Here is a 23,355-nt window from a genome sequence, read left to right on the forward strand (position 1 = left end):
GTGTAATTGAAGACTGGACAAGCAGTAAGGCCCAGAAGCCCCCGCTGGTGCTGAGCACTGCCTACCGAGCAGTAAAGCCCTGGGGGCGCCAGGCACACTGGGCCGCAGCATCACCTCTGAAGGATCACCTCATTCAACTTTACACCTCTAAGTGTGTCTTCTTTTTATTCCAGTGGTTTCAGAGCACAGTCAGCAAAGAGGATGTCATGCCCGAAGCCTTGAAAAGTCTCATATTCCCGAATTTTGAACCTTTGCACAAATTTCATACAAGTTTTCTCAAGGAGACTGAACAACGACTAGCCCTGTGGTGAGTACAGCAGTTACGCTTAGCAGTTATATTTGGGGGGGGGGGGGGGTCGGCGGCGCCTGGATGGCTCAGTTAGTTACGTGTCCGACTCTTGGTTTTGGCTCAGGTCATGATCTCACAGTTCCTGGGATCAAGCCCCGTGTCCGGCTCTGGGCGGAGAGCTCAGAGCCTGGAGCCTGTTCCAGATTCTGTGTGTCTCTCTCTCTCTGCCCCTCCTTGGCTCATGCTCTGTCTCTCTCGTTCTGTCTCCAAAATAAATAAGGATTAAAACAATTTTTTTCAAATAAATAGAAAATACTACATTTTGTCCCCACACCCTCCTCTTTCTCTGACTCCCTAATGTTATTTTTGTGTCATGCCTTCTAAACAGCTGTCACAGCCAAAGATAAAGGCAAGAAACTGGCTTGAGATAAGCCAACCTTAAGATGATTTCCCGGTTAGGAGCACCTGGGTGGCTAAGCATCTGACTTCAGCTCAGGTCATGATCTCACCGTTTGTGAGTTCAAGCCTGCTTCAGATTCTGTGTCTCCCTCTCTCTCTGCCCCTCCCCTGCTTGTGTGCGTGCGCGCTCTCTCTCTCTCTCTCTCTCTCTCAAATAAATAAACTAAAAAAAAAATTTCCCAGTTAAATTCTGTGTATATTTAGATCTCATCCTGGATTTTCCCCCCCTTTGGTTTATAATTTTTCAAAATGCATGTTTTCTTATAATTCAGTGAATATCACAAAATAAAGATAGTAGGTACTTCTGGAAACCGACGAGGGTTCTAAAGAACAGGCGTACTGAGGGATTCCCAGGGGGAGTTGACGGTAGTCACTGGCTCTTGCTTTATAGTCAGTTGTCTGTGAAGTATCTGTACCTCTCATGCAGTTTTCAGTATTCTGTTGCACTATGTTGAGGAAGTGCTTGGAAAAATGTAGAACCCTACGTACCACGCACACACTTGTCCTTGAATCCCGCATCTAGGAATGTACCTTAAGGATACATTTATAATGTGAAATGATGTACAACAGAGATAGCCATGTTAGAATTGAAAGATTGTAAATGATCTAAACGTCCATGAACAGATTGGTTCAAAATAATATTAAGTCCGTTTAATACTGAATAAAACATTAACCTGGTGCAAGAAATCAGGAAACACCTCATGTGTCATAGGATGCAAAATCCAGTGTACCCTTCTGTAAAATTAGAACCTTTCCAGAAAATTATTAGGGTTGTTGTTGTTGTTGTTTTAAGACCATTCTATGCAGACTCTTAGGGAGTTGACCTTCTACTAAATATACATTTGAAAAACTCCAGGAGAAAATAGCAAAAACTTTCTGTGTTTTAGGCAGAGGCGGGAGGCATTGTATACTGTATCCTCACGGGAGGTGAGAATTTACTTTAAAGCGGTCTCGGGGCATTTAACGGCTCAGGGGCCTAAAGGAGCTGCCGATGAGCTGGTCTTGCCCCAGGTGATCCAGACAGTGGGTTGCAAGTGTCCGTTGAACAGGTTCACGGGGCTGCTCTCCTGCGTAGTGACATGAACGTGCTCTGGTGTCCGACTTCATGTGTGTGCTTTAGGATGATTCACATGCCGTTCTCGCCCTGCATTAGAAGGAGGTGGGAGGCATTGCCAAGATGCCCCAGGGAGGAGAGCAGAGCCAGGGTTGAGAAACCGCCTCATTGAAAATGGAGAAAGGTTGGAAACCCCACTTTAGGGCCACACTGTAGGTTGGGGCTGTGAATGTAAGAGAAATGCCACTTTTCAAAATTAAAAAAGATTCCACAGGATCTAACTTCTTATTTTACCTCCCAAAGTCTACCTGGAAACATTCGGTTGCATTCTGCCATGTTCTGTTGCCTCATCATTCCTACAAAGTGAGACGATGCTTTCGTAATGGAGTCAGAGAACTTACAACTCTGGAGAAATCCACTCACAGTTTGTTTGGCCAGTGAGATGTGTGCGAATGCAGTCTTAAATCTTCCCGTAGGCTGGGGCGTCTTGAGCAGGTGTCACTGTGGCAGCTCTGGTCCATGTGGCAGGTGACCTAAATAATGTTGGGGAGGCCACACACAGGAAATGTCATCAGCTGTACCCTGGCAGCTCAGCATGGTGGCTTCAGCTGGCCCCTGCCACCAGAGAGAGCTTCAGGGAGCTGTAGGGAACATTTCATACTAGGAATAAACGCCACACTCTTTATTATCTGTGACCATAAATCTTTTGCATCTGGTCCTTCACTGTGAAAGAATATCCAGTTGCCTAAAAAGCAGCTGCTGTCATTTATTTCCCAGAGGATTTTCAGTAGATCTTTCAAAGATCTATAATTTTATCCATGTTTTACATGACAATATCAGAAGCATGTAAAAGACTCAAAGCTAGAAAGAGAGCAGACAGTCAGTATGAAGCTCAAGGATGTGACTTGACCTTGCAACAATGGACCCAAACCAAATTGATGACATTTATCAGGAATAAATGTAAAAGTCTGCTGCTAAGTTCAACTAGTCACTTCCTCAAGTGCATGATGAGGAATTGGCAGGGATTCAAGGCAAAAAGGCTGAGTGAATGAGTGTGTGAGTCAACAGAATAACACAGAGAGGACCCCGCGTCTGTATCTGTAGCTCTCAACATCAGCTGCTCAGCAGAATCACCTGGAACCTTAACAAAATCTTGATAGCCAGGCAGAACCCCAGACCAGTCATATTAGAATTTCTGAGAGGTTGGACCTAAAGCTTCCCCGATGATTCCCGTGTGTAGCCAGGGTTGAGAATGCTTGTCCTAGACTGCCTCACGAAAGCGGCCAGAGCACAAAAAATGCTCAGGGCTCCTTCAGAACACTAGGCGCAATTCTGAGTTTCACTTTTGAAATGGAATAGAGAATGCATTCCATTAAAAAAAAAAAAGTTGTTGAAACTATGGGCATTTGTCCTAGAAGAGAGAAGATTCTAGAAAATCTGATGGCTCTGTTTAGTCTGGTCATGTGAAAAGGGAGTAAGTGTCTTCTTAGTTGTATCAGAGAACAGAATCTAAACAGTGAATTTCCAAAGAGGCACATCGTGTCTAAATATAGAGAAGGATTCCCTAGCACTAACACTTGGCGATGAGAGGCTGCCTTAGGAGGTAATGAGTTCCTCCACCTTGGGGTTTCTTGAGCAGAGGTGGACTATTTCTAGAAGGCATTTATCTGTTGGAAACCCCAAACCTGGCACTGCAACACTGTCACCTGGGATTGGGGATGGGGGAGTTTTGAAAAAATAGAGATTGCTAGGCCCCATGCAGCCCTCCTGAATCAGAACACTGGGAGGAGTCCCAGACGTGTGTATTTCTAAAGTGCTTCTTGAGATGACTGTGATGAATACCTTTTCCGGAACAACTGATACGGAGCTCCTGTGACAAACCTAAGATTCTATGATTCTCTGAGTTGCATTTTGGTTATAACTCTTGTTTCTTCTACAAGCAGTGAATGCATGCACAGGTGGGTGGGGGAGCGAGCGAGCTAGCTCAAGTAGAAGGCTTTGCCCGCTGGGGGCTTGTGGTCTCCGGAGCAGAAAGGCATGGAAAAGAAGGAGGGCCGGGCCCTGTCATGGATGAGTGAGCCATGGCCAGTGTGGGCATGGGGCATCACTGGCCAGTTCTGCCTTAACGTCTGGGCCATTGATGCCTGCACGGCATAGGCAGCCTGTGTGAGTGAATATATTTAAGGAAAAGAATGGAACGCAGGGAGGTTCATTAAGAAAGAAGTTCACACCGGGTTCTGGACCGCCAGGCCAGATGGAAGTAGATGTGTATGCATGTATGTGTCTATTCAGTCTGGGGTATGGGAAACCTGGCTGGCCCGTGCCGAGGGGGATGGCTGTGTTCTGACTGTGTCCACGCTCCCGGCCACGCCACCACCGGACATCTCTGGCTGCCTCTGGCCCTTGTGGAGCTACACTGTGGCATCTGTAGTATGTGCACCTCATAGGCCTGTTACATGGACAAAATGAGACAGTATTTGTGAAGGGCTTAGCCTTCTGTCCCATTCGCAGAAGGTGGGAGAGGAGCTGATCTTTCTTTATATTGTTTATTTTGAAATAACTTTAGATTTAGAAAAAAGTTACCACGAAAGTAGGGTTTCTACCCTCATGTCAGCTTCTTCCATCATTGGGCACGTCTGTCAGCTAGGAAACTAACGTGGCTAAGTTACCATCAACTAAACTCCAGGCTTTATTCAGTGATACTCTTTAAATTACTACTGTTAATGGAAAGAAATCTAAAGTTTACTATGCACCTAAAATTCCCTCAAATTTGGTACTTAAATGACACGGCCACCATGGTTTTACATGAGGCAGTGCTATGCTTCGATCAGCAGTGGGAAGTCTTAAGGCAGAAAAGTTACCAGGAATTTCCCTGAATGAGGAGGCTTGAACCCCTGCTCAGTAAACACACCTGCCCGCATCCAAATGTTGCGTCCTCCTGAGTAAACCCACCTGATGAGGGGATGGGCTGTTTTAGCCTGGCCAAAGCCCAGGTGACCCTGTTTCTTCAAAAACCAGGAAACAGGTTTGGTGACTTCTGAAAACAGGAAGAATGCCTTTCTTTTTGAAAGCCAGGATATTTTGCCCAGCTGTTCAAATGCACTCAGAGAAAGCCTCTTACAACCTTTGGCTTTCGGAGCTGTGTCCCAAATTCCAGCCCCGAAAGGCCTGGCAGGCAGAGTGAACACCAGCCGACTCGTTCCCCAGACCTGGATTCTCTAGCACGATGCGCCTCGGTAGACTGTGGCCGTGCAACATCAGCCTGTAGGGAGCTGGGGTCTGGGCAAGAGGCCTGCAGAGAGGCATGTGGGATCGGCTGTGGGCACACACAGTTCTCAAGAAGGGTCTGCTGCATTTATTAGAAGCTTGGCAGCAGATTCACTTGGAAGGGGTGCAGAAGTCTAGCCGGGAGGGGTGGGGAGACCGGAGGTTGAGATGTCGCCGAGCAGACAAGTCGGGCCCACGGGACCAAGGAAAAGGCCAGGGGGAGGCCCCGAGAACTTTGATCCTGGTTACCTGGGAGGATGCTCACAAAATCAGGAAGCCGAAAGAAGAAAGCAAGAAGCAAATATAACGGAGGGAAGCTGAGTTTGCTCTGGGTCACATCAGCTTTGAAGGGTCAGTAATGAAGTCCTCCCGGCAGTTGGAAACTCAGGTCTCAGGCTTGGGAAAGAAATCCGGTGCAGTGATATGGATATGGGAGTTACCCACAAGAAGAATCCTGCCCTGCAAGAAACAACAGTGAGGCAGAGGAGAGCCAGGGACAGAATCGTGCCGAATACACCTTATTGTCAACTTTCCATAAACGTGTAGCTCATGGCAGAGCAAGAGCCAGCAGAGGAAATGGAAGAAGCCACGAGGGGTGAGCAGGGGTGGAGCGTCCCCGAGGAGAGCACGTCTGAAGAGTGGCGGGACGACGTGCAGAGAAGATTGAGGCAGGGTCCCTAGGGTGTGGGGGCAGGAGCAGGCTCTGACCCTAGGGGGTTGAGAGACAGGAGGGTGTCCGTCCGGAGCAGAAAGGAAGCTCCTCTCTCAGGAGGACTGTGATCAGGGATTTCACCCGTGGAGTGGTGTTGTCCTGCCAGGATGCTCCAGGGGCTGAAGAGGAGTGGGGGGTCACCGTGTGGGTGAGACCACAATTTGCAGCCCTCCCCTGGAGTGCACATCTTCATAGTAGCTTCACGGTGAGCAATCCTAAAACAAAAAGTGAGTAATAAATCTTTTCATCCTACCCACTCTTTGAAGCTGGTCATCCTTAAAAGAAAGTCATAGGAATTCCTCAAAAAATTAAATCTAGATTTCCCATGGCACCCAACAGTGTCCAATCCTAGCTGTATGTTCAGAAGAATTGAGAGAAACGGACCCAGACAGATACTTCTACACCCACGCTCATAGCATCATTATTCACGGGAGCCAAAAGGTTTGGTTTGGAAGGAACCCCGTGCCCTCTGATGCGTGAATCATTAATGGATAAACAAAATGTGGTACATCGTACAACGGAATAATATCCTTAAAAAGGAAGGGCATGCTAGGGGCGCCTGAGTGGTTTAGTCAGGTAAGCATCTGACTCTTTGTTTCGGCTCGGGTCATGATCTTGAGGTTTGTGAGTTAAAGCCCTGTGCCGGGCTCCAAACTGATAGCACGGAGCCTGCTTGGGATCTTCTCACTCCCCCGCACTTTCTCTCTCTCTCTCCCTCCCTCACACTAAATAAACTTTAAAAAGGAAGGATATGCTGATACATGCTACAACACAGATGCACCTTAAAGACATGCTAAATGAAATAAAAACCAGAACAGTGTACAATGCCACTCATGAGCTACTTAGAGCAATCAGATTCAGAGAGACAGAAAATAACATGGAAGTTGCCAACGCCTGGGGTTGAGGAAACAGCTAGTGTTCGGCTGTCCAGAGTTGGGCAAGATGAAATGTGGGGATGGGGGCGCCTGGGTGGCTCAAGTCGGTTGAGCAGCCGACTTCAGCCCATCTTGATCTCACGGCTTGTGAGTTCGAGCCCCACATCAGGCTCTGTGCTGACAGCTCAGAGCCTGGAGCTGCTTCGGATTCTGTGTCTCCCTCTCTCTCTGCTCCTCCCCCACTCATGCTCGAGCGGTGCCTTTTCGAGGTGCCTTTTCCTGGGAATGCAGACCACACGGTGCACACATCCCGCTTTCTACCATGTTCCTCATTCTTGGAGCCTCTTTCATTTCCCATTATTGTTTCCCCATATCGCCCAGCTGCTCCGTGAGGTCGATGGGGCTCCCGGCTGAAGCCATGGGAGGTGAAAAACAGACTCATTACCTTTTTAAGTGACCCAGAAGGGGATGCGGTTGGCGATCATGCCAATCAGCCGGATGCCGTGGTTTTCCCCTGACGTGGAGGCCTGCGGTGGTTAATCTCCTTGCTTCTCTGGCCTGGTTTGAATTTGGGACCGTGTTGGGAAATGCTAGAAAGGAGCCCTGAGGTTGGACAGCCTGTGTCCTGAGCTCATCACACACCTGAGTGCATCCTGTACGCAGGGCGGGCGGGGACACTGCACCTCCCTCCACTCCCCAGAAACGTACCTCAACGACAGGCAATTTCTCCCAGCGTCCTCTCTCCTTGTGGTGGATGCAGGCCTTCGAACCTGGCATGAGCACACGTTCCACGTGGGTGTGCACACACACATCCACGTCTGCCCTCCTGTCCTCTGTGCGTGTCGGCCCCTCCACACCTCCCCCCACCCGAAGTAGACATCTGTAGGCTGTTTCCCATGTGTACATAAGGAAGGGATCTGATTTCTATGTTATTTCCCAAGATAAGGCTGACTGCAGACCACGCCTGCAGTTATCTTATGGAGTAATAATGACTGTCCCCCAAGCGTTGTTCACAATTGCCTAATCCTTACCAGACCAGTCCCGTGGGGAGGTCTCCTGTCTTCACCGTAGGACATTTACTAGAGTCCGTGAAAACTGTTTTCCTTCTTCTAGAGCAAAATCAGCTGCCATGCCTTTTCTTGTGGAACATTCTTGTGTGATGTATCCCACTGCCTCCCAGAGTCCCTGCAGCGATGAGTTTGGTTGTGAGCAGGAAGTCTGGGTTACAACCCTGTGTCAGGAATCCTGAGAGGCTTTACTCCAGCACAGTCCACCTGGCATCTCAGTTCCTCACGCACCTGCCTTAGCGCTTGGCCAGTCGTTTCTGTGCCGCTTAGTCTAGACTGGAGCTCAGGAATGGTGTTGGCTTGGTTGAATGCCTGATTGTTTGTCAACTGCTTCATAACTGGTTAAGGCTCATTTTTATTGTGGTTTCAAATCCTTTTGTGCCTCATCTTCCGCAATGACTTTGAGATGGTTTACAAATGGAAAACAATGTAAGAAAAGGATAAAGACCTATAAAGCCGCACTGTCCAATATGGCAGCTACTAGCCACTTAAAGCAATCTCAATTTAAAATAATCAAGGGGTTCCTGGGTGGGTCAGTTGGTTAAGTGTCCCTCCGACTCTTGATTTTGGCTCAGGTTGTGGTCTCACAGTGAGTTTGAGCCCCGCATTGGGCTCTGTGCTGACAGCATGGAACCTGCTTGGGAGTCTCCCTCTCTCACTGCCCCCTGCCCTACTCGCGCACACACACACACACTCTCTCTCTCTCTCTCTCAAAATAAATAAACAGAGTTGAATAATAAATTAAAGATTCATTTTCTCAGTAACACTGGCCACATTTCAAGGCTCATTAGCCACATGTGGCTAGTGGCTTATCATATTGGATGGCAGATATAAAACACGTCTTCGTCATCACAGAAAAAGATCTTTTGGACAATATTGGTCTAAAAATGAAGAAGAAATAGTACACATTACTATAAGAAACACAGGCCCTTGGACACAAGTTGCTGAAAATATCTATAAAACAAATGCATGAAAATGCCTTGGTTTGGTTCACGGTAAATCTCGAGTAATAAGTTCATTTAGGTCATGTCTCCAAGGGTCAAGGATTGATCTTTTGTAAAGCAGAAGGGTGTCTGGCAAATGTGGATGGACAGTGCTTTTACAAAGTCTGATTCACATGCAGAGTCGTGGCATTAATATTAATAATCAAGTACCATTAATGCGCATTTACTGTGCGTAGACTCTTGAGACACCTGGTACTGTTGTAAAGTTGGTGTTATTGATAAAAATTAAAATGACCACCAGGATTTTCCCATTCGATCTTCAAAACCAGGTTGACCAACCCTTGGCCAGATCTGGCCTGCTACCTGTTCCTGCTAATAAAGTTTTTTTGGAACATAGCCACACGCGGTTTTTTTTTTTTGTTTTTTCTTTTTACCCATTGTCTATGGCTGCCTTTCACAGGTGAATACTCATGACACAGACTGTGTGGCCTGAAAAGCCTATGGTATTTACTATCTGGCCCTTTATTAAAATTTGTTGATCCTTGTTGAAAAACACTTCCCTAGGTGTAGGTGTTATTCCCATTGTATGATTGGGAACATAAGGCCCAGAGAGGTGAGACCCCCGACATACAACCCATAAGTGACAGAGGTACAACTTGAACTTGGGTCTGATCTGATCCTCAGCTTGTGGCTTTGCAGCTGTGTTGTTGAGGCACAAGGCTTTATACCTGGAAAGTGGCTGAGAGTGCATCTGCCGTGGATTCCTCATTCTCTCTCTCTTTCTTTAATGTTTATTTATTTAGAGAGTCCCTGAGCAGGGGGGCAGGGCAGAGAGAGAGAGAGGGAGAGAGAATCCTAAGCAGGCTCTGCACCGTCCGCACAGAGCCTGACGTGGGACTTGATCTCACAAACCATGAGATTACCACCTGAGCTGAAATTGAGAGTCAGTCACTTACCCAGCTGAGCCACCCAGGCGCCCCAGATTCCTCATTCGTCACAGGAGAAAAGGAGAGTGTGGCTTGCCCTGGGCCACACAGCAGGAACCCGGCAGAGCCCCAGCCAGCACCTGTGCCCCCAACCCTTGCATCCTTTCTTTCTGCTCCTGGCTTTGGGATGTCAGCTGTGCTCACCGAGAGGTCCTTCTGCTCCGGACACCCTCCTGTGCTGTTCTCTCAAAAGGGGCAGGAAGTACACGGCATCTGGCCAACACTGGCCCTGTGATGGCTTTGTCTACAGGAATATCACCTGTAGGGCTCAAATCTGAGAAAATGGATTCAGATTTTTTTCTAATCCACCAAGAGACTATTTGATGGTGAAGTGGCCACCACTGAGATGGTAATATCCGAGGTGACTCCTGTGGAATTTAGCTGTGTCGCAGCATATCCTCGGAGCCTCTCTGTCCGCTCCCAAGGGATTGCAACAGAAACAACAGCAAGGCTCCTTCCAAGCCCTTACACACTTTGTTCCGTCCGCACGGCGCAAAGAGGCAGGTTCAGATGAGGGGACTCAGCCTCGGTCAATAGGGTGGATTGACAGCCTGCCCAGGTGGGAGAGTTAACGCTGGACTTGAACCCAGGCAGCATGGCCTCCAGGTCCTGCCCTCCATATCTTACTCAACCGCCTCTTAACCTTGTCCTTGGATTTGCTGACAGGGCCTTCTGCCCCCTCCCTGTGGAATTTCGCAGGGGCCTTAGTTCCACACCAAATGTGCTGACTATTTACTGAGGGAACAAGAGGAGAAAGGAGAGTAGACCTTCCTCCACAGGCTACCTTTTCCCAAACCACATGGGCTGTCGGGCATTGTTCTCTTCAACAATCGTAAACTGCTAACTGCCTCCTTTCCTGTTTGGGTCTTAGGGAAGCTTTTCTATTTGCTTGCTCATTAACACATATATGTGACATGCTAGGAACTTTTGAGGACCCGTATTTCACTACTCCCCGTGGTGTCTGGGAAATCTTGAGCGGTGGTGTTTTTGGCTCTGGCTGAATCGGACACAAGGTGGGTACACAGCTATGGGACCCTAGAGCAGAGAGCATCATCTGTGGTACTCTTTTGCTCTGGTTTAGGTCAACAGAGATGCTAAGACCATTACAATCTGAGACGAGGCTCCTTCTGTATGTTACCGTCAGGAGGACTTTATTTTATCTCTTTGATTGAAAAAAAAAGAATAGAGGTTGCTTGCCGATTTTGTTGGTGAGAGTTTTGGCTAACTTGAACTGAACATTCCCTGTGTTCCAGACACTGTTAAATGCTGCTCGTGTATCATGTCTTTTAATATTTACAATCACATCATTAGGTAGATACTGTTGTTATCTCCTTACCTCACAGGTGAGGAAATGAGGCACAGAGAGGGTGAGTTGCTTGGCAGATGTCACACAGCTGGTTAAGGGCACGACTGGATTTTGAAACCAGCTGGTCTGCTGTCACTATGCCTTTAGCACCAGAGGCTTGAGGCGTAACGTTTAGAGGGGAAGAACTCCAAAGAAGCTGGTTCGTTGCTGTTCACTTGTAACTAACCTGAGAACAACTTCTGGCCCCCGGGAAACCCCAGCCCTAGGCATGATCTGAAATAGCCCCTGCCTGCCCCCCTGTGCTGTTCATGCTGTTCAGGCTGTTCCTGGCCACACACATGGGTGCGTGCGCACACACACACACACACACACACACACACACACACACATACCACACACGCACCCGTAATGGGGTAAAGATGTGACACACTGTTTTCCTCCCCAGTCACACATTTGGGGCTCTGGTGGCAGGGCCATCTCTCCACTTCAGAACCTTGAGCTGTGTGTGTGTGAATCCCCGCGTCCACAGACTTGGACAAATGTTTATTGCGTCCCTATTATAAATCAGTCATTCTCCTCAGTGCTCAGTGAACAAAACACGACACAGTTATCACTCTCCTAGAGCTTGTATTCTGGTTTCATCCTTCACTCTGTTCTGTGTCAAGGAGGCAGCCAGACCAGCCAGATAAGATTTGAAAGGGGTATCCTTGTTGGGGGGGGGAGGGTACTTAAGAGCGCCTGCTCTCTTTCCTACTTAGGCCAAGCCAAGAGATCAGGGGGCCTCTGACCCTTTTCTCAGAACAGAAATCCCTGTCCGTATTCTAGAGGTGTTAAAAATGATAGCTTTAAGACTGGCCACATCGCTATGAGAAAGCACCTTGTGGGGCACCTGGGTGGCTCAGTTGGTTGAGCGACCGACTTTGGCTCAGGTCATGATCTCACGGTTTGTGGGTTCAAGCCCTGCGTCGGGCTCTCTGCTGACAGCTCGTGGCCTGGAGCCCTGCTTCGGGTTCTGTGTCTCCCTCTCTCTCTGCCCCTCCCCCTCTCATGCTCTGTGTCTCTCTGTCTCAGAAATAAACATTAAAAAAAATTTTTTTAATTAAATAAAAAAAAAGCACCTTGCATTTCTACAACATCTTACAAAACACGGTCTGTTAAGTTGTCTCATTTGACAAAACAACCTTGTTGCCTTATGCCCATCTTCCACCCCACCTCCCACGGAAAATGAGCTCTGAAAGTTGGTTGGTATAAAACCAGGTAGGACTACACCCCATTTCTTGCTTTCCCTGGAGCCCATGAACCTGGGGGCAGGGAGGTAGCTGTAAACGTGTTCTCTTTCTATCTAGAACGATGCTGTCAAGTAGCACTTTCGGGAGTGATGGAAATACTCTGTGTCTGCGTTGTTCAGTAATAGCCACTGGCCGCATGTGGCTGGTGAGCACTTCACATAGGGCTCGTATGGGTGAGGAATTGAATTTTAAAAGTTCATTTTAAGCAGAGTTAAGATGTAAGCAGCCATATGTGGATACTATACTGGGTGGCACAGTTTTAGAGGCTCTAAAGGGGAAAGGACTCTGGAGTGGAAGATAGGAGAATGCAGCCTTCCTTTCCAGTCATGCGTGAGTGTCACAGCACCTGACATTCCTCTCCATCCACTTCCCTGGAATTCAGAATCTTCGAGATCGTTGTCAAAAGGCAAGACTCGGGGTGGTTCTCTGAGCGCCGCCCCCCAACCCTTCAGCAAAATCAGGCTACTTCTTGTGTGTCACAGCTTTAGTTTGACGATTTTCATTGGTTTAAAAAAATAAGACCATGCAAAAAGTGTTTAAAACCATTGCTGTCAAGGTAAACAGCAGTGAAACTCATTGGAGACAAGGTAGTGTGGTCTACCTAGAAAACAGCCTGGAAGCATAGGCAATGGAGGAAAGTTTTGAAAAATTAGCATAAACAGGGGCGCCTGGGTGGCACAGTCGGTTAATCGTCCGACTTCAGCCAGGTCACGATCTCGCGGTCCGTGAGTTCGAGCCCCGCGTCAGGCTCTGGGCTGATGGCTCAGAGCCTGGAGCCTGTTTCCGATTCTGTGTCTCCCTCTCTCTCTGCCCCTCCCCCGTTCATGCTCTGTCTCTCTCTGTCCCAAAAATAAAAAAAATTTAAAAAAAAAAGAAAAATTAGCATAAACAATGGAACAGAATTTATGGGGTATACCTGTATACCATGGGGGGGGGGTCACTTACATACTTATTTATATAAATTTAAGTTTAAAATTTTATGTTTGATTCAAAGCCAAGAAAGACACTACAAGGACACTGAATTCATTATATTCTGCCCCAGCTGGCTTTCCACTGTCCACCCAGGGTTCCAGGGACAATGATGTTGGTGACTGTTTCCTGTTAACCCATGAGTAGCATGACATGTTCTCAGTCACATGTGGGAGCTAATTTTCCCTGAATTATCTGCCTTGTTCCTGACTGGACAGACCCCTGTGCTTTGAGACCAAGCTGCTTTCCTAGAAAAAGGAAAACAGTTTTTCCAATCACCTGAACCGCAGGCGGGTTTCTGCTGGAAAGCACTTGAGAGCGAACATTCTCCAGGCCGCTGATGAGTTTTAAATGGCTTTTCTGTTCCCCTGCATTTTCATGTGTGGCTCATGAACAGGACTGAACCCAGGTGACCACTTCAGGTCTCATCTGGGTGCTATCAAGCCTGCCCGTGAGTGGGGCTGTGACTTGTGCTCCTCTTATTAAACGGGACCTGGCCTTAAGCCCAGAAGAAAAGCTGATGTAAGCATCCTAGCATTGTAACTGACGGGCATGATGTCGCCAAGAAGGGGAGGCATCTGCCAGCTGAAGGTACCGCTCAGAAAGTGAATCCCTTATCTGTAGCTACCAAAGGGAAACACTCAAGCGCCACGTGCCTAGTGAGGATGCCTCCGTGCCTAGTGAGGATGCCTCCGGCCCGAACGTCTTTCTGGGGATGTGAATTAAAATTCAAATGAATTGGATTTTCTTCTCCAGGGATCTCAAAGGATATTGGAATCCATCAAAGAATATTGAAATCAACATAGATTACCTGTGGCTAATATATATGTTAGATGTGTATAGTATATATAATATATAAACATAATGAATAGATAAAAAGATAAATATCTAAATATTAGGTATATGATATAAATATAAATACAATGTATTACTCTGGCTAAATTGTTTGCATTGAACCCAGCCACCCTCCCTCACCCACACGTTCATGGAAGACGTGTCTTTATTCTTTTGCTTATTTATACATTATCTTTCTACTTACACGTATACACAAATACATGTGATCACAGACCATTTTCATTTAAGATCCTAGAACCCACAGGGACTAGTAAGAGCAAAGATGTGATGTCTGATTTGCAAATGAGGCCTGGGAATGAGGCTCACAAAAGTTCAGTCCATCTTGCGGGGTCAGGGAGCGCCCAGACACAGAGTGAGGTGGGAGATCCGCCCCCCCCGCCCCAGCTCCAATCGGCGGTTGGCTTTATGTTTCAGTCTAATGAGATGATGCTTCATTTGTCGGGAGGAGAAGGGAAGGGCTGAGTGTTTGGTGAACATGCTTGCGTTTATACTAGGCTACTCGAAATGCCCAGTGGGTCAGTCACTACCTGCTTTCCATGGTAAAGAATCTCAGACACTCGACTGAAGCCAGGCCTGATGTCCCGCTCCCCAGAAAACACTCACGGTTGGGAGATGGCATCCTGGGGTGCATAGTACCATGTGGGATAGCTGGGGGTTGTATCACCAATGCATGAGACCGTGGACACGCTGTAGACTGTCCTAGGGTTCCATGAAGATTTCATGTTGACCCGGGATTGGGGGTGGGAAGGAGGGGAGCAGAGTGGTGATCTCTCCCATTGGCCTTGCCCACCTGCACCTACTGCCAGTGTTGTATTTCCTGACAGAGTCAAAGCCCTCAGGTGCAAGGGCTCCTTGTACCCCTTGGAGATAGCCTCGTTATTGGTCTCTCCCACAGAGAACTGGCCCTTCTAGCCTTTTCCTCCTCTTCATGGTCTGTCTGCTGCGGAGTTAGTGACCAGCTCACATAGTCGTGAGTGAAGTGTCTACCGAGGGGCAGGAAGACTTGGGAGATTCATGGTGGGGGGTGTGGGGGTGTGTTGGGCCCAGCGCTGAGCTAACGTGTCATTGCTCCAGGGAGTGTATTAATCATGGTCCACGGGGCAGAATTTAGCTTCTGGGAAGCTTCTGAGTACATGGGCTTCCAAAGTGAAATTGTCAAAAGAATTTTCAGCTTTGTTGCCGCGCGGTAATTACACGGACAACAACTATGTGGCCCTGTCTTCTAAACAAGGACCCTTTTCTTGTGAGGTTAACATCCAGAGGATGTTCTGGAAGAATTATAATTACTTTTTTCATGTTCTTAATAATAAAATGACCTTTTAGTTCTGAGTAACAAAGCAAATGCTTTGAACTTGTGGATTTGGTGGCATTAACATGCAAAGGAAGTAAAAACATGACAGTATTTCTATCGGAAGCAGCAGTTTTGGTTTGCCCTATTCCCATGGACTGGCACCATGTTCTGGAACTACACAGGGGTTGGGACTGGCCATGTGTGCTACTGGGTGGGGAGATCTCGGGAGGCGGGCAGCGCTGCCTGGACCAGATGCATTGACTTCTGGGGCCCCAGCCTGCTGTCCCCACACCACCTAGAGCTGGCCCTGTTTGAATTTATCCACATCACTGTCTTCCCCGGGGCACAGGGCACTGATAATGGGAACCCAGGGCTATTTCTAAAATGAGAGTAAAGATGCCAAAGACAGAGAAACAGGACTCTGCTAGCCAGCTGATGCGGGAAAATGTCCCCTTGAGTTTGGGGCTTTAACATCAGTACATTTTCTTTTGACAGTGGGCAGAAGAAGGACGTGCAGTCAATAAAATCTGACTTACACTACATGCTCCACCCCACCCCCCATGTTGCTTCCCAGCACTTCATTTTCCCTTGGGCATTATCTGCGAGAAGGAGGAAATTGCTTGTTATTAATAAAGCCCCCCCAATTCTCCCCTTGCCCATCCAATCCGGAGGACTCTGGCTAAAATATCTAAATTATGTCCTTTGAACTAACTAAAGACCTTCCTTAGCTGCATTTGTCAAATGGTATGCCCATTTGAAAGTTTTGGGGTCACTTACATAAGTTTCAGGTCATATCTACATACCCACAAATTGAGTTTCAGTTGTGCCTTGCCTTCTCTTATTAATGTGTGGCATTTAGTCAAAATCAGGACATTCTGGCTCAGTAGCTTTTTTTGTTCAGGTGTTGGAGCGGGGGGCGGGGGGTGAGCAGTGGGGAAAGGGAAGGGGAGCTTTCCAGCTCCTTCCAGGGCATCACGTGATGGTGAAGGTGCAGGCTTGAAGGAGGGGTTCTGTAAAGCAGAAAGCTTCTGTTTGAGGCCAGAGCTCCCTTCTCCAAGTGTATAAGGAAGAGAGCAACCAGTAAACTCTCAACTAAAAGTAGGCACACATCAGGATCAACAGAATGGCCAAACAATAAACTTCTCAATAGAGATTGGATTAATAACCATTTGCTAAAATCCCGGAGATGCCTCCACCCTGCGGTTGACAGGGCAGAATAATATGCGGTGATTAGCAATAGACTGAGCACCGTCTCTAAAGCAGAGCCTGGGTTTAAGTCTGTCACTTAAACATTCTCCGGTGACCCCATTTTGGGAGGAATTTGATCCACTGGGTGGGGGATAGGAGAGACAGACAAGGGAGGATACCTGAGGTTCCCGGCTTGAGCGGGGGGCAGAACAGTTACATCATCAAGGGGGTTAACATAGGAAGGGAATTGAGTTTGGGCAGTAAGATAATTAACTCTGGAACCTCTTGAGTTTGAGATACTTGCAGGGTCATTCATGTAGAACCCTCTGGTGGGTGTAAGAAATACAGTCCCTGGGTCATTTGGACAAGGGGCATTTGGGTACAGATCTGGCATCATGCATAGAACCCGTGGGGAATCCAGGGATTATACAGGAAGAAGTAGGAAGTGAAGAGAGCACATAAGCACAGATGCGTTCCCAAAGAACACAGACCTCTCAGGAGTAGCCTGAAGAGGGGGAGGTGGCCACGAGGACTGAGAACTGACCTCCGGAGGCCTCCCAAAGCTGGAGAGCCAAGTGCCTGGAGTTTGGGGCCCCCAGGCCCAGAGAAGCTGCCTAGGGGCAGGGTTTAGGCAATTAGGAGGTTGGTGGTATTCCTTCACAGAAGCACTTCAGGGAGTGGAGGACAGAATCCAGACTCAATTGGAAGAGGAGCAGTGATTAAGGCAATCTGCCAACACCCTTTGTTTGGGCAGCTGAGAGGAAGCAGAAGGATTGGGGAATTCTGTGCGGGGGGAGGGGAAAGGAATACAATAAAGAAAGCGCCCAGAAGCCGACGCCGACCCAGGCTGGGAGCATAAGTATGTTGTCTGTCCCTTTATTCCGGAGCAGCTTTAACTACCCCGTGGGTCTGGGTGCTCGGTCTCCCTGGTGATGTAATCTACGTGTCTGCTGAGTTAGAACCAGGGGAATGTATCATTTCACTGCCTCCTGCGGGAAGCCCCGAGCTGGGGCTCTCTCTTCTGACTTGGAAGCCCCATGCCCGGATTTTTACCTTTTTTCTTTTTCATGCATCCCTCTCATTTAAGTTAGCTTCTAGCTCTCCTGAACAGTTCATTTGAAGATATTAGCCATCAGTGGGTAAATTCACAGATACACACCGGTGCCATGGTTGGAGGGGTGTGGGCTGGACCCCCTGGGCTCAAGTTCAGGCCCACGGTCTCACGATAGCTGACATTAGGCAAGCCGCGTGATTTCTTTGTGCCTCGGTTTCTTCAGCTGTTTAATGGTGCTGATGATGGTACCTGCCTCATAAGGCCGTCATGAGGGGTAAATGAACTAGTGCTTATAATGTGCTCAGCACAGTGGACCGTGCTTAATAACCACCTACCGTTATTGATATTCCTTTCCTCTCTGCTGCTTAAGCTCTTAGCTTATCAACATTGGCTGCAGCCCAGAGCCATAAGAAATAAGAATACAGTATGCCCAAAACTCTGCTGAAAGGGCCCACATCTTTGTCATCTTTCACCCAGCATCTCTGGCTGGGGGGAGTCTGGAACCTCCCTTCCCTGCCCCTCCCTGTACCTGGGACACCCATCCTGCCCACTTCTGCCCCTGTTCCCACCTCCACACGTGGGGCTCCTGTACCTCCTCAGTTATGTTTTTCTTTTCCCTAGGGCTGTCCACACAGCTCTTTGTCTGCTTTAAGCTACGGGCTCTTGGGACCAGAAACCTTGTCTGTTAGTGATTTCCAAGCTCTTGTAATGACGCCCAAATCACCCAAGCGTGAATGGGGAAAAACTTTGAAATGAGACCAAATTAAAATGATAGCACAATGGTTCTTCCCTGTCTCTTTCGAAGTACAAGGGGAATTCTTTGCAGAAGAATGGGGTGATTTCATAGTCTCCTTCCGGCGCTAACATTGTGTGACGCCCGGAGAAGGGAGAGGTACAAATAATAGGGGATTGGAAAGGAAGGCATAAAGCTTGCTGTTTTGTGATCTGAGGCCAGACGTTTTCCGGTTATGTTTCCACTGTTCATGCTTTTGTTTCCAACCCCTTTGCCTTTGCTTTCAGGGAAGGCCGCTCAAATGCCCACATTAGAGGGGATTACCAAAGAATCGGAGATGTCCTACTGAAGAACATTCAGGGAATGAAGGTGAGCTGCTTTGGGATTCCGGTGGAACGAGTTCCCTAGGGAGAACCAGGCTGGGCCTCCCGGAGGCCTGGGCTTCAATCCCAGTGCATAACCACACATGACCTGATTTGACTAAATACAGGTAAACGCAGGGTGAATTCCTCTGTCCTTGCAGACAATCGCGTTTGGAAGGAAAATGCAGCCCCTTTGGGAGAAGTACTTGTAGTACTTTTCCTCCTTAAAAGCTCTGTGCTGTAATCAAAACAATAGGTATTATCTGAATAAATCATTCAGCACTCATTTTAAAAAACGACGTAGATAAAACGTGGTTTGGTCGACTGAACATTGCACTTTTCATCAGTCGTTTTGGCTTCTTGTAAGTGTGACGAAAACATTGGGTTTAGAGCCAGGTAGGAATTCTAATCAATCCTATGACTTGAAGTCACTGTACCAGGCAAAGACATTTCTAACCAGCCAGCAATATCTGCAATGATACAAGAGTATACCACCAGACATATTGAACCAATATTCTACCTCATTTTTGAAATCTGCCCCATCTCTTAGCAGTGAAATTTTCATTGTTACATTTTCATCTTAATGCCTTTAATATAGAATATTTTAATTCACAGTTTACCTTTTGAAGACAAATACCTCTCTATTTACATTTTAAAGTGATCTTCCTACATTTCAACTGGGCCAACAAAGCCTAATACCTTTACTAATAACTCAGAGCAACCCCTAAAGAAGGAAGGTTGCTCCTGCCACCATTTCCCCCCATCCAACCAACCATCCATCCACCCCCCCCATCCCTCCCTCCAGGATTAGCTGAGCACCCACAATGTATAAGACGCTTGTACAATAAAAGTTACTGTTGGAGTTTGAATTAATTCCCAAGAATCTTACTAAGTTGTTTAAGGCTTTATTTTTCCCCCTTAGAATGATCTATCTCATGAGCCAGGACAAGGGGATGGTGGGGCGGGGGGGTGGTACACAGAAAAGACAAGATCTAAAGCCACTCCAGAGCTTTCCTGTTTCTCTTAACAAAGATCAAGATACTCTTTAACAGGCCTTGAGCACACTTTTTTACAGTCTTCAAAAAGCAACACTGCCCTCTGGGCAAGACAAGAGAGAGGCCATGAAAGCTATCCGGATTGCAGAATCCCATGCAATAAATGCAAAGAATTATCTAAGATGTTCTACAGCCACGGTGTTTTTAATGCTTTAAGTAAGGCTGATACACAAAACTCAGATGTAACAGTAACAGACCTCCTTGTGCTTTCCATAGTATTTTTTATTAGTGTATTTTCTTTTCTAAAGCAGTTTTAGGTTTACAGAAAAACTGAGTAGAAAGCCCACAGAGACGTCCTATGTGCATACTTGAGTGCGCACACACACACACACACACACACACACACACACACACACACAGTGCCCTGGTACTAACATCTTGCATGGGTGTGGGATCTTTGCTACAACTGATGAGCATTACTATTATCTAAATCCATAGTTCCCGTTAGGGGTCACTCTTGGAGTGGTACATTCTGTGGGGTTCTGCCAAATGCAGAATGTCATGTACCTGCCATGACAGGATGACACAGGACAGGGTCACTGGCCTAAAATTCCTCCAGGCTCTGCCTGTTCATCCCTCCCCTCCCCCACCCCCTGGCAACCCCCGACCCTTTCCTGTCTGCATAGTTTTGTCTTTTCCAGAATGTCCTATAGTTGGAATCACACAGCGGGCAGCCTTATCAGACTCTTTAACGCTTGTTAAAGATACTCTTTTTTTTCTCTCTTTTGTAACATGTTTTTGTTACTGTTGGACTTTCCAGTTATTTTCCTATGTCCGCCTGTTTTTTTGGCCCAGTTGGGTTTTCCCTCTTTTCTCTCAGTATTCCCTTCATCTGAGATGGCAGCTGACTCTGGAATGACATGGGTTTGAACTGCGTGGATCCACTTACATGTAGAACGTTTCCCATAAATACAGGATACCATGAATGTATTTTGTCTTCCCTGTGATATTGCATATACCACTATATGTTAATCAATGTTAACCATAAGGTTTCTAGTCAACATTAGGCTATTATTAATAGTTCAGCTTTGGGAGAGTTAAAAGTTACATGCCGATTTTTTAAAAAAATATATTTTTTTCACATTTATATTTATTTTTGAGACAGAGCACGAGTGGGGGAAGGGCAGAGAGAGACATACACAGAATCCAAAGCAGGCTCTGGGCTCTGAGCTGTCAGCATAGAGCCCGACGCGGGGCTCGAACCCACAAACCGTGAGACCATGACCTGAGCCAAAGTTAGACGTTCAACCGACTGAGCCACCTAGGCGCCCCTAAATGCTGATTTTTAATTGCGTGGGGGAGTCAGTGCCCCTCACCCCAGGGTTGTTCAAGGGACAGCTGTATAATCCTGCCCAGGGAGGGCTTCTGCCTTCACAGACTCCCTTCAAGGAGGCTTGGACTCCACCATGGGCCTCCAGAGACGGCAGTTGGAGACCTGCCAGCCCATTCCTTGCCCCCTTGGGGACAGTCCCCAGCATCACCAGCTGTCCTTTGTGCCTCGTCCACGGAGAGCTGACAGGCAGTGGTACCAACCCTCCTCTCTGTTCACCTAGCGCCTGAGACCTCCTAGAACATACCTGATTTTCGCTCAGAGCAGCTCTTTCTCCTCAGTCTGGTGAGTTGGCATTTTTGTGGTTAGTCAGCTTCGTCGGCTGTGCTGGCATTTGAGTTCCTGTGCGGATGCCATGAGCATATTTATAGCATGGAGCTCCGTGCAAGCAAAATAAAAATAGGTGGAGAGGCTCAGAGAGCCACTGGCTGCCGTTTTTAGCATTTGTTTGGGTTGCTTTTTCTTGTGGTGGTTATAGCTGGTTTTAAAGAATTTTTATGAAGTATGAAGGAGAGCCAGCAGAAGGTTCGAGAGATGTAGAAGCCCAGGATAGCACTCTTGTCCAAAATGCTTACAGTGATCTACAGCTTGCAGTGTCCTTCCTGTCCCCCACCCCCACAGACCCCTGTGTTTTTACCTGCATTGGCAGGGGCTCAGCCAGACTGGGGCAGTTCCCAGACCCTCCACTCATGACCATGACCGAGGGAGCTGGGCCAGGGGCTCCAATCCCTGCCTGAAAGTCAGATACCCAAATTAGGGTATCTTGCTTATGCCGCAAACTTCCAACTGCAGACATCTGCTCAGATGCACAAAGGCACTTCAAAACCCTCCCAAAGATCCATCTTTCACCCAGGCTGGGACCTTCACTCGACCCGTCTGTCTCCTCAGGTGCCCACCTCCTGCCCCCTCTCCTCCTTCATCTTCTCCCACCTTACTCCTTCTGGCTCTCAGCTGGCTGTCTGCTGGAGGACCCGACCAGCTTCCTGGTGTTGCCCTGCCTCCCGGCGAGCCGTCCTCCCAGTCAGCACGGATGGTACCGCCAGACTGCCGAGGCTCACGACCCTCCTGTGTCTCTCTGGCTGGGAGAATACAGTCCAAACCCAAACCTGACAAAGGCCTTTGTGTTCTAGCCCTGGATGATCTTTCCAGGCCCTGCCCCGTGTCCTTCGCATGCTTCTCTGTGCTCCAGTGACCATGAACTCACCTCTCCAGGCACTCAAGGTTCTTGCAAGACTCCTGCCTTGGCTGGGTGCATGCATGGTTGTTTTTTCTTGTTTTCTTTTGTTTTGTTTTGTTTTGTTTTATTTGAAGTGACCTCTACTCCCAACGCGGGGCTCCAGCTCACAACCCCAAGATCAAGGGTTACATGCTGCCAACTGAGCCAACCAGGCACCATTCATTTGCTCATTAAGGCATGCAGGCAGCAGGCATTTACTGAGTGCCTATGTGTGTATCAGGCCCCGAGGATGCAGGAGCATGACCGATGTGCACTCTTAAGGTCAACTTGGGAACAGCGCATATAGTAACACGGCCTGGAGCTGCACGTGTACACACATGCACGGGGGCACATTTAACTGGTAGAGTCCGAGTAAACTCCGGATCATACCAGTGTCAATTTCCTGGTGTTGATATTGTGCTATAGTTACACGAGATGTTAGCCCTGGGGGAGGCTAGGTGCAGGACCTCCCTGTACATTCCTGTGTAAGCTCCTATGAATCTGTATTTCAAAATAAAAGTAGTCACTAAGCCCAGCAGGGGACACCACGTGACAAGGGCTGAGATGGACACATACGGCAGAAGTACAGAAGATAGAGGAGTCCCTAACTGGGGGAGGCGCGTGGGTGTTGAGGGGGTTGCTGAGGCCGGGCAGGGCTCCTAAGGGGCGTGTCACGTGCAGAGGCTCTGGGCATAAGCCGGGCAGTCAAGTGTAGGTTGTTCAGGTTGCTCACCTGGGGTGAGGTGGCAAGAAGCACAGTGGAGGGGGGGAGGGTTATATCCTAAGGGCCCCATGTGCCCTGCTGAGGACTCTGGAGGCGTGGAGGGGTGAGGTGTGGAGGCAGAGGTCCTGATGGAGACACCACCACAGTAGGTTGGGGTTGGTGGTGGGGGGGGACACAAAGCCAGAACCAGGGCAGTGACTGTGCAGAGAAAGATGGTAACAGCCTTGACGTTTTTAGGAGGTAGAATCAGAAGGACTTGGTGAAGGATTCAAAAAAAAAATGGAATCCGGAATGTTTTCCTGGTTTTTCCATCCTGGATAACCGGCTGGT

At 48.0% G+C, this 23,355-nt stretch overlaps 1 protein-coding gene and 1 long non-coding RNA gene across 4 annotated transcripts in view; one reads left to right on the forward strand and one right to left on the reverse strand.

The window, feature by feature from the left end:
* The window catches only part of FARP1 (FERM, ARH/RhoGEF and pleckstrin domain protein 1), a 299,936-nt gene that overhangs the window by 258,251 nt on the left and 18,330 nt on the right, over positions 1 to 23,355 (forward strand). For all 3 annotated transcript variants that reach the window (XM_043581978.1, XM_043581968.1, XM_043581988.1), the window contains exons 16-17: positions 174 to 307; positions 18,626 to 18,707. In XM_043581978.1, the coding sequence (XP_043437913.1) occupies positions 174 to 307; positions 18,626 to 18,707 (216 nt within the window). The remainder of the gene's footprint in view (positions 1 to 173; positions 308 to 18,625; positions 18,708 to 23,355) is intronic.
* LOC122484133 lies at positions 5,571 to 21,430 on the reverse strand. Its single transcript, XR_006297543.1, has 2 exons — positions 21,333 to 21,430; positions 5,571 to 5,996 (listed from the first exon to the last, which is right to left on the reverse strand). It is a non-coding gene; the product is annotated as an uncharacterized LOC122484133 (long non-coding RNA).

Source organism: Prionailurus bengalensis, chromosome A1 (assembly GCF_016509475.1).
Source record: "Prionailurus bengalensis isolate Pbe53 chromosome A1, Fcat_Pben_1.1_paternal_pri, whole genome shotgun sequence".
In the NCBI taxonomy this organism is placed as follows: domain Eukaryota; kingdom Metazoa; phylum Chordata; class Mammalia; order Carnivora; family Felidae; genus Prionailurus; species Prionailurus bengalensis.